General features: G+C 39.8%; 2 protein-coding genes and 1 long non-coding RNA gene across 3 annotated transcripts in view; 2 read left to right on the forward strand and 1 right to left on the reverse strand.

Annotated features, from left to right (window-relative positions):
• Window positions 1-284, forward strand: part of LOC138955201 (hexokinase-4-like) — a 14,934-nt gene extending 14,650 nt beyond the window's left edge. Inside the window, exon 8 of the mRNA XM_070326858.1 lies at window positions 192-284. Coding sequence (XP_070182959.1) covers window positions 192-284 — 93 coding nt within the window. The remainder of the gene's footprint in view (window positions 1-191) is intronic.
• Window positions 285-415: 131 nt separating this feature from the next.
• Window positions 416-3,461, reverse strand: LOC138955203 (uncharacterized protein KIAA1958-like). The gene is made up of 2 exons (XM_070326860.1): window positions 2,291-3,461; window positions 416-1,809 (listed from the first exon to the last, which is right to left on the reverse strand). The coding sequence occupies exons 1-2, from the start codon at window positions 3,181-3,183 to the stop codon at window positions 1,020-1,022; spliced, it is 1,683 nt and encodes a 560-aa protein (XP_070182961.1). The 5' UTR covers window positions 3,184-3,461; the 3' UTR covers window positions 416-1,019.
• Window positions 3,462-7,250: 3,789 nt separating this feature from the next.
• Window positions 7,251-13,988, forward strand: LOC138955202 (uncharacterized). Its single transcript, XR_011452139.1, has 3 exons — window positions 7,251-7,367; window positions 8,026-8,187; window positions 13,288-13,988. It is a non-coding gene; the product is annotated as an uncharacterized lncRNA (long non-coding RNA).
• The last annotated feature ends 43 nt before the right edge of the window (window positions 13,989-14,031 follow it).

The following is a 14,031-nucleotide window of genomic DNA, read 5'->3' on the forward strand; positions in this document are numbered from 1 at the left end:
TCGCAAAATACGTGAAACAGCTGATGTTTGAAGCGAAGCCCAGCCAAACCAGGTAAGGTCAAGGACGTTTCTCGGTCCCGCGACGCATGTCACCACTGTTGTTGCTTTGAGTTTGACTAACAAACTCGAAACTGTCGTTTCAAACATGAGCCAAATGTGTATTGATTGTGTGAGATTAGTCTATGTGACAGGGCTTCTATTATCTGTGCTCCCTAGCTTCTGTCAGTTCCCACACCGACACTGCCAGAGGCACTGAAGACGCGCACCAAACACACATATCTTGAACACACGGACAGTAAGATGACCAAACACACTGCTGACAGACTCTCACTTGCTGACAGACTCTCACTCTCAGTCTCACTCTCAGTCTCACTCTCTCACACACACACCACTCGAAGAAGGTCTGATAAGATGACAGATGAGCTTTTTTTTTCTTTTTTAACAGCAAAATAATTTGATACATGTTGTTGCAACACATTGTTTTGAATCTAAAGGTTTTTTGAATGCAATACAGAAGCAATTTTCACACATTTCATTGTGGCTCTGCGCCCATAAATGTGCATAATTTGTATCAATAGAGTCTGACAGCTAGTGATAGTTTGCAATGAAAATAACATTAACAAATAACAATGTACTTGTGGGTAAGAAATCAACCAACTCAGCAATGCAAACTTTGCTGAAAACAGATGCACATATGATATGTCTGCTGAAAATAACAAATAGTAGCAACATGTTTGAAGCGAAGTGAACATCACCACATATAAACTTACTATCAAAGTAGAACACTAAATAAACTGAATAAACATTGAGAAAAAGTAATAGTGCCTGAGCCATGGAAGTGGTTTCTTTGTTGTTGCATGTTCAATATTTCACAAGATGCAGAATTATTTCTTAAAATTGAGTAAAACTTACTAAAAGCAAGGCAACCGCTACTGCGAAAAAGACTGTTTGATGTACTAACTGAATCAAGTTTTAGAACTAAAGATCATGGGGATCGGACATTGAATGATTGATTAAGTTTATTTGCGTCGAGGACGCTTGGCAGGGGCTGCTTGCTTAACAGTTTCACTCTGTGTGTCGGTGACTGAGAGTGAGACTGTAGCTGTGGAATTTGATTGTGGTGGGTTGACGTTAATGTTGATGGTGCAGTTGGACACAGAGCCTCCGAAAAAAGGGAATGGAAGCGTTGGCTGGTGGCTGCATGAATTTTGCATTGTGGCTGTTCTTGTGTGTTCTTGATGCATGTATGTGTGCATGCTGCTTGTTGGAATGTCTGCAGTTGTTGATTGCAGGTGTGTTGATGAGGTGACTGATTGCTGTGGTGTAGATTGAGATTCAGCCAGTGCTGTGCTCATTTTTTTGTGCGTTTCTTCTGACATTTTTGAGTATGTGTTAATGGACTGCACATTCTTATGGCCGGTTAATTGCATTATTTCTGTGGGGGCAAATTGCTTGTTGACCAATGTTTGCACCATGGTTTTCCTTGCGCTGTGGTTGGTTATTCTTTTGTTTTGGGTCAGACCTGCTTTGATTGCCATATCTTTCATTAAAGTCGCCAACTTGTTGACGCCAACTCTCTGTTTTTTTAACCATGTTGTGCCTGGTTTGGGGTTGGGGACAGTTGTGGTCGCGATGTAGAAGGGGTCGTCTTCTCCTGAGTAGTCTTTTGGGCGATATTCAGCATACAGCCTGTAAGTTGCCACTGGGCATCTTGTCGGATCTTGGGGTGTTGCCCACACTGTTGGTCGTACAGCTCTGATGTTTGTGACATGTTCCCCTGTCCTGGTCTTTGTGGATCTTTCGTTGTAACTGAAACATTAGTCAGTACCGGTAATTGTTTCTTCCTTTTCTACTAAACCTTTAAAAATGTTGATATTTGTTTTATGAAATTATGTTGCATGCTGTTAGTGTTAGCATGAAATTTCAGGGTTGCTATCAATTTTTCTCTGTGTGGTACTTTTGAATTATAAGATTATTGCACTGTAGTTTAATCCAGTTACCCATTATTTTGCGGCGAGTAATTGGGAGAAGTATGATTGTGAAATACCATAAAGCCAACTGCTTTTAAGGTCTTGCTATAGGTACAATCAATAATTATCATAGGCATTTTTGGGAAAAATACAAGCCTGCTGTTGTGCTCTTATTTCTTAGGCATACATATCCCATATAATGTTAGCTGTGATTATGTGATCAGAATTTGTTTGGGCTTGGAAGTTTCATTCATGCTGCGCTTGTTATTTTGATCTGCATAACTAAATATCTTTCGTTGTTATAATACAAATCGTTTTACCTCAGGTACTCCTTGCCAGATGAATCTTTTCCAAGAGTGACATCTCCCCATTTCATCTGATGGTGGTCGGTAACTGCCCTTAGACCAAAGTGTATGCAGTTATTCCACCACATGGTGTTCAGGAGAGATTCTGCAGTAGTTTGGCCCAGTTGGTTTCTTTCGTAGAGAGTGTTTATTTCCTCGTCTGTGAGAGCTTCAGCACTGTATTGCATGTTCCCCTTGCCTGCATTTTTTAGCGCTTTTAGTTTGGCATTTAAGGTCTGTTGGGCTTGCTGGAAAGAAGGGGAACGATTGATGTCATGGGGGTACGATTTGCTTTTAAGGTGTCGGTGAATGCTTCCCCAGAAACTTCGCATCGACGTTGCTTCATAATCTGTCCCGTCAGCTTTTTTCAGTGCGATGAAGTATTTTGAAAGAATTTCATTGAGGGAGGATGGCGTCAATTGGTGAATTTCGAGCTCTGTGTTCGGCAACTTTTCTTGAATGAAGGTTTTTAGCAGCTTAACATCATGGGCAGTTTTCTTGAGTGTGTTTTGGCTGGTGTTTTGAGCAATAAACGTCGGTATGTCTGGTATTTCTGTTTCAGCAAAGCGTTTTTTTACTTTCGGCGTTGATTTTGTGTTTTCGGAGTTGTCAGTTTCTGGAAAGTCCATGTCAAGTTCTTCGAGCACATTTTGGGGCATCAGAATGTGGTCAATGTCAGGGTTTGATGGCAGACTTGCCAGTTTTTGTACATTTATTCTGTGGATTTTGCGTCTGGTGCCGTTTGGGGTCACCACATCCAGTATAGCGAAGCCAAGTGGCCTTGAAACACTCTTAACTACCCCTTCCTCACCTCCGTTGATCTTTACTATGTCGTTCACCTTAATGGGAGACAGGATTTGTTTTGACATCTTTTTGGACGTTTCTTTGGTGCCAGATAAATAGTCGTCTGCTACGGTGCAAGGGAGGGTACTCGTTTTTGTTTTGCTTTGCAGCCAGGATAGTGTTCGACTGTTCAAACTAGTGTTATGCACGGGTTAATAAAACTGCGGATAGAACTCTTTAGCAGCAAAGCAATTAAGAGTGTATTACAATCTACCTTTAAGCATATTTCTGATTGGATTAAGGTTGTGCCAGCTTAAAATCTAGTTTTTATCTGTGTGCTGTCCGGGCGCAAGGGAGACTACTCTTTTGTTGTGGTTTTCATGGCAGTGTTTCGTACTGTGTGTAACAGAGTACTATGTTCTTGTAAACCGGTCTGCAGTAAACAAGGACACGGAGAAAACGTTCGAAACAGTATTGAGGGAGCACATTTTCTTTATGTTGTGTTGCATATTCTTTTTTTGGATTATTCCTATGGTAGCGACACGGATAGCAAACAGAGAATGAATAGCCTGATAGGTTCGATCGTTCGCTAGCATCTGTGTTGGCTATCTTGTAAGTTGAATGTTCGTTTTTTTCGACCTGCATTGCTTTCATAATGAAAGAAACGTTTGTTTATTGCATCCCATACATCAGATCAGTTCCGAGTTTCATTTTTGAGTGCAACTGATATGGTTTTCTGAGCCGTGCGATACGATTTTGGAACTTCAGTCACATTGTTCGGCGCGAGGTCAAAGGTCGGGAGAAAAGTAGTTCTTGGCCCAAATCGGAATCGGCACTATCATATATTTTTTGGAGTCCATGATGTATTTATTGAGCTATAAAAATACAACATATATACCCATACTGAAGTAACAGAGACAAAGAAGGGAGGTCATGGGATATATATATATATCCCATGAGCTGCTTCTTTGTCTCTGTTACTTCAGTATGGGTATATATGTTGTATTTTTATAGCTCAATAAATACATCATGGACTCCAAAAAATATATGATAGTGCAGATTCCGATTTGGGCAAAGAACTACTTTCCTCCCGACCTTTGACCTCGCGCCGAACAATGTGACACATTTGTATGAAGTTCCAAAATCGTATCGCACGGCTCAGAAAACCATATCAGTTGCACGCAAAAATGAATCTCGGAACTGATCTGATGTATGGGATGCAATAAACAAACGTTTCTTTCATTATGAAAGCAATGCAGAACAGTCGAACACTATCACAATGCCAATGGTTGCAAACCAAAACAAAAAAACGAGTACCCTCCCTTGCATCGTGAGCAGACGACTGTTTATCTACCGAGAAGCGTCCTTTGGCTTCGCTTCGTTATCAAACATCGGCTGTTTCACGTATTTTGCGAGCAAGTCTACTCTTTTGCCTGGCTCTGCAGTAAGTCCACATTGGCGATGAAGGTATCCAAGAACTTAACATGTGTGTATTTTTCCGTAATCCAGTCATATACCTTCAAAATGCAATCAATCGGCGGTGACAGACTTGGGTCCTGTTTTCCTCACACCCATACCAGTTTAGGTTTATCCATGCAAACACACTCGCAAAACACGTAGATACATTTCAAATAGGGACCAAATGGTTAAATCTAAACCTACATATGTGTTCCCTAACATTTGCTTCTCTGTCAATAAGCTAATTGTATACGTTCGAGAAAAACAACGTGGAATCGATTCTGAATCGAGTAAGCCAAATAGGTGCCAAACCGGTTTCGCCCGTTCCACCGACCTGAAACGCAAATCAAAAGAATTGTGCGCTTCAACTAAATGAATTTCTATACGACATCATTACTTTCTTGCAACTTATGAACCTTTACTTAAACTAAATGGTCTGAAAGTAGTGTTACCGCGTACTTATCGATGCACTCATTCGTTTCATTTTTTCAGCGACGGTCACTTAGTTTGAGGTTGCAAAAGGGCCAAGTCTCGGTGGCACTACTGTTTTACACTCCACAGATCGCAACAGCGCTGCTAGTAGTGTACACTTTGTGTTTGATGGTAGAATGGGATATACAGATTACAACACTCGTGTTTTTTTTATATGGCTTGTATTTCAGTCAAGACCCAGCGGGAATATCAATCGAGATCCACTCGCCAGAGGCTCGTGTCTCCCGATGATATTCATCCGCTGGGTCTTGACTGAAATACAAGCCATATAAAAAACCACTCGTGTTGTAACCTATACATATACTAGATGAATACCCGCTTCGCCGGGTACGGCTTCGCCGGGAAGAAGTCAAGCCGAATACCCGGCTGCGCCGGGGACTCGGCTGAAGGAAGGGAGATCTAAAAATAGTAACGTGCAGTGACCTTCTAAAAATAGTAAGGAAGGCAGATAAACTCAAAACACTGGAGAAGATAAGGAAGAGTTACTGGGAATGGTGAAATGAACAGAAAAAACAAAATCGGTTCAGCGCTGCGCGCTGAGAGCACGTGTTGAAATATATCATCGACCAGGTTGTGTCCGGGGTGTACCTGAATATGGCCACCAAATTTGAAAGAGATCCATCGAGAACTTTGGCCGTGCATCGCGGACACGCACACACACACACACACACACACAGACAGACAGACACAAGTCGTATATGTGACCCTCCACCACGAAATGAGTCGCATGTCACCTCGCGCGGTTCTGCGCTAGGCTTGATATAAGTCCGGAGAGTGTATGGTAACAGTGTGAGGGTCACCTTAGTCACAGGCGTATAACTCAAACAGTTTCCGCTCTTTTCTAAAACGGTTTTCACCACTGGATAGAGCATAACAAACTCTTTAGGAAAATGTAAAAATATGAAAATCATGCAAAGGTGACATGCGACTCATTCCGTGGTGGAGGGTCACATATATACGACTTGTGTCTGTCAACGTTTTTTTCTCTTCACATTCAGGTCAGCAACCTGGAGATCAAGGCTATCGTCAACGATCTGGTGTCTTTGTTTATGACCGGCGTTAGGGAAGACGACAAATGTCGCATCGCTTTCATCCTTGGCAATGGAAGTAGCGCATGCTATTTGCAAGAAGGGGCGGACCAATCTACATGTGGTAATGAAAACAATACTACAGAAAAGGTTTGTTTTTAGAGGAAGGACAAACGACTACTCATACAAAATTCTTCTGTACAAAATATCGTTAGTAAAATATTGCTTTATTTGATGTAGTGGCAAGTGTTTTTAACATGTGTTAGGCTGTGACTGAATGCTTTCAAATAGACCAGGAATGTAGACAAGGGTGGTGGAGGTGGCGTGGTATGTGTTTGTTTGTGTGTGTATGTGTGTGGGTGCGTGTGTTTGTTTGTTTGTGTATGTGTGCGTGTGTGTATATGTGTGTAAGTGTAAGCTCTCTCTCTCTCTCTGTTTTAGTATACACTGGTAATGTGTTGTTCTTTTGTTTGTATGTTTATTGTCCCTAGGACAGATAGTAAGAAAAGGCCTAGCCTTAATCTGTATCCTTGTGATATAAAGTTCAGTTCTGTTCTGTTCAGCTCTCTCTCTCTCTATATATATGTTATAAATATATAATTGTAATGTATAATGTCATGTATGTCTAAAAGGGACAGGTTGGAAGATTAGGCATTGCCTAAAACCTTTATCCCTTTGTATTAAAGTTTTGAATCTGAATCTGAATCTGAATCTGAATCTCTCTCTCTCTCTCTCTCTCTCTCTCTCTCTCTCTCTCTCTCTCTCTCTCTCTCTCTCTCTCTCTCTCTCTCTCTCTCTCTCTTGAATTTGTTTCTGTTATTTGCTCAGAACATTTCATTTTTTGTGATTGTATCAGTTTTAGAAACCTATGGACAGCGCTATTGCGACCGCATTTTAATGGTGAATTATTTATGTTTTCACCCAGTAACCATAAGCTTGTGCCAAACTATAGGTTTATCTTTTTCGTTTGGCACCTTAGAGACTCACTCCGCCTCCCCTAAACCACGAGTTTCAGAGTACAGATACCGCCAGGCTTTGACGTGCAATTGAACGCTTACCGCCTAGGAACACCATGGGTGCTATCCACAGAGAGCGAGTATTTTGTTAGAGAATGTATTTTGCGTGAACGAATGGGTATATGAAATGCAAGCCTCTATACGATTATGGACCTCATTGCAGGTGATAGTCAGCACGGAGAGTGGAGCTTTAGGAGAAGATGGCAGCCTTGATGATTTAAAAACTGAATTCGACATAACCCTTGACCAAACTACCGTGAACCCAGGGAAACAAATGTAAGACATTGTTGTTGTTGTTGTTGTTGTTGTTGTTGTTGTTGTTGTTGTTGTTGTTGTTGTTGTTGTTGTTTTTCTAAACCAAAGGTAAACAGTTTTATTTGTTGACAGCCACATGTATACATGTGTAAACAGAATGTTAGTCCATTTCAAAGACATCAAATAAGATCATAGAAAGAAAACAAAACTTAACCCAGAATACCATTACTAAAAGTAAGCGCAACAAAATGTGTCCAGACAAATGAAAGATGAAGACATGGCAAAGGGACACTCCTGTTCCATGTCTTAATGTCATCTTTTCTCTTTCACCCATACGTCCGTCAACAGTCGAATTCGTAACCAAGTACAACACAACTTCTTGATTTTGCAAAGTAAAGGCAGACCTCATGGGCGGTTGTATTGTTTGCTCTACAGAATATTCCGATACAACTTTGGAAACGACCGTATGCCCTGGTTTTAAAGGTAAAATACATGTTAGCAAACCCAAACAATTAACGTTGATCGTTAAAAAAGTTGTCATTCTTTTGGAATGCAATTATAAAAACAAACAAAAAGATGTCTTTAAACGAAATATTTTAATTGCAACATTTATTGTATACTATTGGCCTCGCGCGTGTATTAATCTGTGTTTTTGGTTCTTTTTGTCGTGCTGTTTTAGTTTGGAGAAGATGATCGGCAGTTTGTACCTGGGAGAAATTGTGAGACTGGTGCTTTTGAAACTGATCAAGCAGGGCTTGCTGTTTAGCGCACTTTACAGCAAGTACACTTCTTTCAATAAGAAAGGCGGAATTTCTACTGAGCATGTCGCGCTCATCCAAAGGTGAGATCTTTGTAATTTCAGGCAACAACACACAAAAAACCATGACGTCTTCTGACTGATTTAAGGTAAGGAAACCCCATGGAAATTAACCAAACATTGTTGAAAAGTGTGTTTTGGGGTTTTGACGCTATAACACACTTTGATCTATTGCTTCAACAGGCCTTTAAGAAAAAGACAGTAAATATGACGTCGTTTTGCTCTATTGACAAAGCAGGTCAAATCTTCAAAAATACACTGTACACAACACACAAGAATAAACAAACACACACACACACACACACACACACACACACACACACACACACACACACACACACACACACACACACACACACACACACACCACGACCCTCATCTCGATTTCTCCTCTATGTTAAAACATTCAGTCAAAACTTGACTAAATGTAAAAAGAGAAGAAGTCAAACAAAGTAAAATCGAAGACTGTGATCTCAACCCTGAGGACAAACTGACAGGTTTCAGATTTGTGGACATCAAACTTTTGAGACGTTTTGTAAATAAACTGTTGCGCCCATCATGTAAACAACCGTATGACGGCTTACTAGTGCCAAAACCTCATAATTGTAACCTGTTTATTACTAATTTTTAGTTTTGGCTCACTTCCTGACGGATTGCTAGTGCCAAAACTAAAAATTAGTAATTTTCGCGTGAAAATTACTAATTATCCCGTGAAAATGAGTAACTAACGAGTGAAAACAGTAACTGACAGCGTTAATTAGTAATTGTCGCGTGATAATGGGTAACTCCAGGTTTTGGCACTAGTAAGCCGTCATACAACCGGCTATACTCGTTTGTCTCATGTAAAATCAAGCATTTAAAGCATCGAAAATATGTTTTTATATTTCGATGTCGAAGAGAATCAGATTGTGTTTCATTAAGTCTGAAAAGTCTTCGCGGCGTCAATTTTACGGATTGCTATGTTTGTTCTCGGAAAACACAACACAGATTTCTTGGGAATCTACATGCCGCCACCTCCTAATACAAGAAGTTGGACAAATCACAAAAAGAAAAGAACAAAGTTTTGAGCAAGCTAATGTCGAGCTGAAGACAGGTGATAAGGATCAGAGACACGTCACAGTGTTGTGCGATGGCGATATGCTATCTGTCACTGAAAATATACCACCGATAACTTAAGTTCAACTTCAAGCACGTTTTTATTTCAAAATCACGTTTTTCGTAGCATGCGTTGCAGTTACAGGATATTTTCAAAACTGTTCATCCGAATGTCATACAATTTGGCACGATGTTTGTTTATGTATGGTTTTACATTTTTACATTTAGTGACGTTTTGACTAAATGTTTTAACATAGAGGGGGGAATCGAGACGAGGGTCGTGGTGTATGTGTGTGTGACGTGTGTGTATGTGTGTCTGTCTGTGTGTGTGTGTGTGTGTGTAGAGCGATTCAGACTAAACTACTGGACCGATCTTTATGAAATTTGACATGAGAGTTCCTGGGTATGATATCCTCAGACGTTTTTTTCATTCTTTTGATAAATGTCTTTGATGACGTCATATCCGGCTTTTCGTGAAAGTTGAGGCGGCACTGTCACGCCCTCATTTTTCAACCAAACTGGTTGAAATTTTGGTCGGATAATGTTCGACAAAGCCCGGACTTCGGTATTGCATTTCAGCGTGGTGGCTTAAAAATTAATTAATGACTTTGGTCATTAAAAATCTGAAAATTGTAAACAAAATATTTTTAAAAAAAAACGATCCCAATTTACGTTTATCTTATTTTCCATCATTTGCTGATTCCAAAAACATATAAATATGTTATATTCGGATTAAAAACAAGCTCTGAAAATTAAATATATAAAAATTATTATCAAAATTAAATTGTCGAAATCAATTTAAAAACACTTTCATCTTATTCCTTGTCGGTTCCTGATTCCAAAAACATATAGATATGATATGTTTGGATTAAAAACACGCTCAGAAAGTTAAAACGAAGAGAGGTACAGAAAAGCGTGCTATCCTTCCCAGCGCAACTACTACCCCGCTCTTCTTGTCAATTTCACTGCCTATGCCGTGAGCGGTGGACTACGAGTATACGGTCTTGCTGCGTTGCATTGCGTTCAGTTTCATTCTGTGAGTTCGACAGCTACTTGACTAAATGTTGTATTTTCGCCTTACGCGACTTGTTTTTTCTCTGAATAAGAATTATGAAGAAAATTGTCATTTGTGTTACGGTTTTTCTATTTGGTATTTGTTTTGGCTGGTCAAAAACAACGTTTTTGTGCATTTTTTCAAAAAGCTGGAGGAACAAAACGCATAGGAGTCATTGTTTGACACTTTACTTTTAGCCACATGTGGTGACAATCGGAGGAATAGTTTTGATCACATGCGTGTAACGCTACTCCGACCATTGACGTCGGCGCCACAACACTTGGTACTAAAAATTTGACATTTTGAAATTGCTTCTGCTGATAACATAATGAAATTTGCACCCTGCATTCTTTAATAATTCAGGTATGTGCGAAGCAAGTTGTGTGCAATTCAGTCTGTATTCTAGTGTGTAGCGATCGAAAACACACACAGAACTTAAAATGAAGACATCCACAACGGCGACAAGAACGCAGACGATGACAGCAGCAACAAGGAAAATGACTCAAAAATCGTGTTTACACGTTCCGTTTTTGTATTCAGTATTCTACACATCGTCGTTGTAGTTCACAATCCTAGTATCTAATTTTTTGCTGTTTCGAGAAAAACGAAACGAAAGTGTTTTGAACATTCACCGCATCAAATGTAACTTCAATTCATGGGTTGATATTTTCTGTAAAACTGTGCAATAGCAGTCCAAATATGTGTTATTGTCATCATTTTCACGAGTTTTCATTCACAAACACCTGGGAAATACATATCATGTTCCCCATGCAATAAATCCCCGATTACCATAGTTGCAGGAAGCAGGTTCTACATGGATAATCAAAGGCAAACCCAATAAACACGCTTGGGGATTCTTCGGCTCTTTTTATTGGCGTTTCCCCAGACCTAGACAGCTAGACGACACTGCTTTGCAAAGTTCCAAAAACGAACTGGTAAACTGGCAAAAGTAAACACAAAACAAAACTATTTCATGAAAGGTGATAAATTCATCACAAACAAATAAAATATAGCGATATGTTTTGTCTTCTTACAAAGTCATGAAGTGCGTGTATCTGTGTTTTGATACACAGACGTTCAGAAAAACACGAACGTCAAGTCCAAGTCAAACCAATTGACCCCTGACACACACATGTTGACCCGTGCACAAGACGTTTTATCGCTAAACGAAGCACAAATAAGAAATAATGATAAAAGCAAAGAACACAGCAACAAGATATGCGAACATCTAACAAATGTGTTTGTTTGTTTGCTTAACGCCCAGCCGACCACGAAGGGCCATATCAGGGCGGTGCTGCTTTGACACAGTCATAACGTGCGCCAAACACAAGACAGAAGTCGCAGCACCGGCTTCATGTCTCACCCAGTCACATTATTCTGACACCGGACCAACCCGTCCTAGCACTAGCCCCATAATGCCAGACGCCAGGCGGAGCAGCCACTAGATTGCCAATTTTAAAGTCTTAGGTATGACCCGGCCGGGGTTCGAACCCACGACCTTCCGATCACGGGGCGGACGCCTTACCACTGCACTAGGCCAACCGGGCCGGTAAACATCTAACAAAGCCGAGCAAGCAGAATGACAGGTATAATGAAAAACAAGTCGCGAAAGGCGAAATTCCTACATTTAGTCAAGCTGTGGAACTCACAGAATGAAACTGAACGCACTGCATTTATTTAACAATGACCGTAGTCCGCCGCTCGTGCAAAAGGCAGTGAAATTGAAGAGCCTGTTTAGCGCGGTAGTAGTTGCGCTGTGCGGCATAGCACGCTTTTCTGAACCTCTCTTCGTTTTAACTTTCTGAGCGTGTTTTTAATCCAAACATATCATATCTATATGTTTTTGGAATCAGGAACCAACAAGGAATAAGATGAAATTGTTTTTAAATCGATTTCGAAAATTTAATTTTAATCATAATTTTTATATTTTTAATTTTCAGAGCTTGTTTTTAATCCGAATATAACATATTTATATGTTTTTGGAATCAGAAAATGATGAACAATAAGATGAACGTTATTTTGGATCGTTTTATACAAACATAATTTTAATTACAATTTTCAGATTTTTAATGACCAAAGTCATTAATTAATGTTTAAGCCTCCAAGCTGAAATGCATTACCAAAGTCCGGGCTTTGTCGAATATTGCTTGGCCAAAATTTCAATCAATTTTATTGAAAAATGAGAGTGTGACAGTGCCGCCTCAACCTTTACAAAAAGCTGGATATGACGTCATCAAAGACATTTATCCAAAAATCTGAAAAAATATGTAGGGATATCATGCCCAGGAACTCTCATGTAAAATTTCATAAAGATCGGTCCAGTAGTTTACTCTGAATCGCTCTACACACACACACACACACACACACACACACACACACACACACACACACACACACACACACACACACACACACACACACACACACACACACACACACATACACCACGACCCTCGCCTCGATTCTCCCTCTATGTTAAAACTTTACTAAATGTAACAAAGAGGCAATGAGTCGGAAACAAGATTGCGATTCTTTCCTTAGCTGCACTACGCAACTCTTCTGTGACCTTTGACCCAACGTGCTGGGGCACCAAAACATGTATTATCAAAACGGAACTTGTGTTTCAAAGCATGGCTCACTGTGTTGATTTGGCACTTATTTCCTCACTACCAAAATGATGACCAAAACGATGTTTGGTGGTTTGTTGTCGGACCAGCTTTTTGTCGGTCCTCGGGGGGCATATCGACTTTTGTTTCATATTTATTGACCGCGGCCTTCGGCCTTGGTCAATAACTCTTTTGTTTCATATTTATTAGATACAAGGTTTGTGAATTCCTGTGACAATATGTCAATGTTTGCGTGCAGCTAGACTTAAAACATTGTGTACTTTTCTTTTTGAATTAACTTTACTCAAGTAAATATGTGTTGTAAAACATATCAACGCAGTTCCGTAGCAAAACAGATTGTCATTGCAGTGACACAAGCGAAGATCACTCTGTCACAAAAGACGTGCTGCACACGATAGAAGTGGACTCCTTCGACGCGGAAGATTGCAACATTGTAAAGTACGTGTGTCGAATCGTCTTCCAACGTTCAGCTTTCTTAGCTGCTGCAGGTAATCATTTAAAGGGTTACGCAGCATCTGAGTCTACCTTTGATTTTTTTTATTGACACATCTGATTACTAAAAGTTTTACAGTAGTAAAAGCATTCTCTGTACCACAATCAAAAAAGAAATACTCATTCCCTAAAGACTGCTGAACACCATGCATTTTTCATGTAACCACCGTTTTGCCCAAAATTCGCACAAAATTGCTAAAATAAGGGCCTGAAAGCTAAAAAAACAAACTAAAATGGTAACCCTATTCTTTGTTTACATTAAATGAATGTGAACAGTGTCTATATCTTGCCCAGAAAATATTAGAGCACTCGCATATTCCTTATAATATCTATGATTTTTATTCCAAAAAGTAGGGGGTAGGGGTATAAAAGATGCTGCCACTCGAAAAAAAGCACGTTGACCTACAGTTTTCTTGTGTTTATTTTGAAGGTAAGATATCAAATATCCTGCTGCAAGAAAATCAGAGTGCTGTCATATTTTCTTTTGTCATTATGGTTGTTTGAACAACAATATTCGCTGATTTTTGTAATTATTTCAACACAGGATGTCGTTATCGGTTTGAGAGAGAGAGAGAGAGAGAGAGAGAGAAAGAGAAAGAG

The sequence above is a fragment of the Littorina saxatilis genome, unplaced genomic scaffold (assembly GCF_037325665.1).
Source record: "Littorina saxatilis isolate snail1 unplaced genomic scaffold, US_GU_Lsax_2.0 scaffold_497, whole genome shotgun sequence".
Classification (NCBI taxonomy): Eukaryota; Metazoa; Mollusca; class Gastropoda; order Littorinimorpha; family Littorinidae; genus Littorina; species Littorina saxatilis.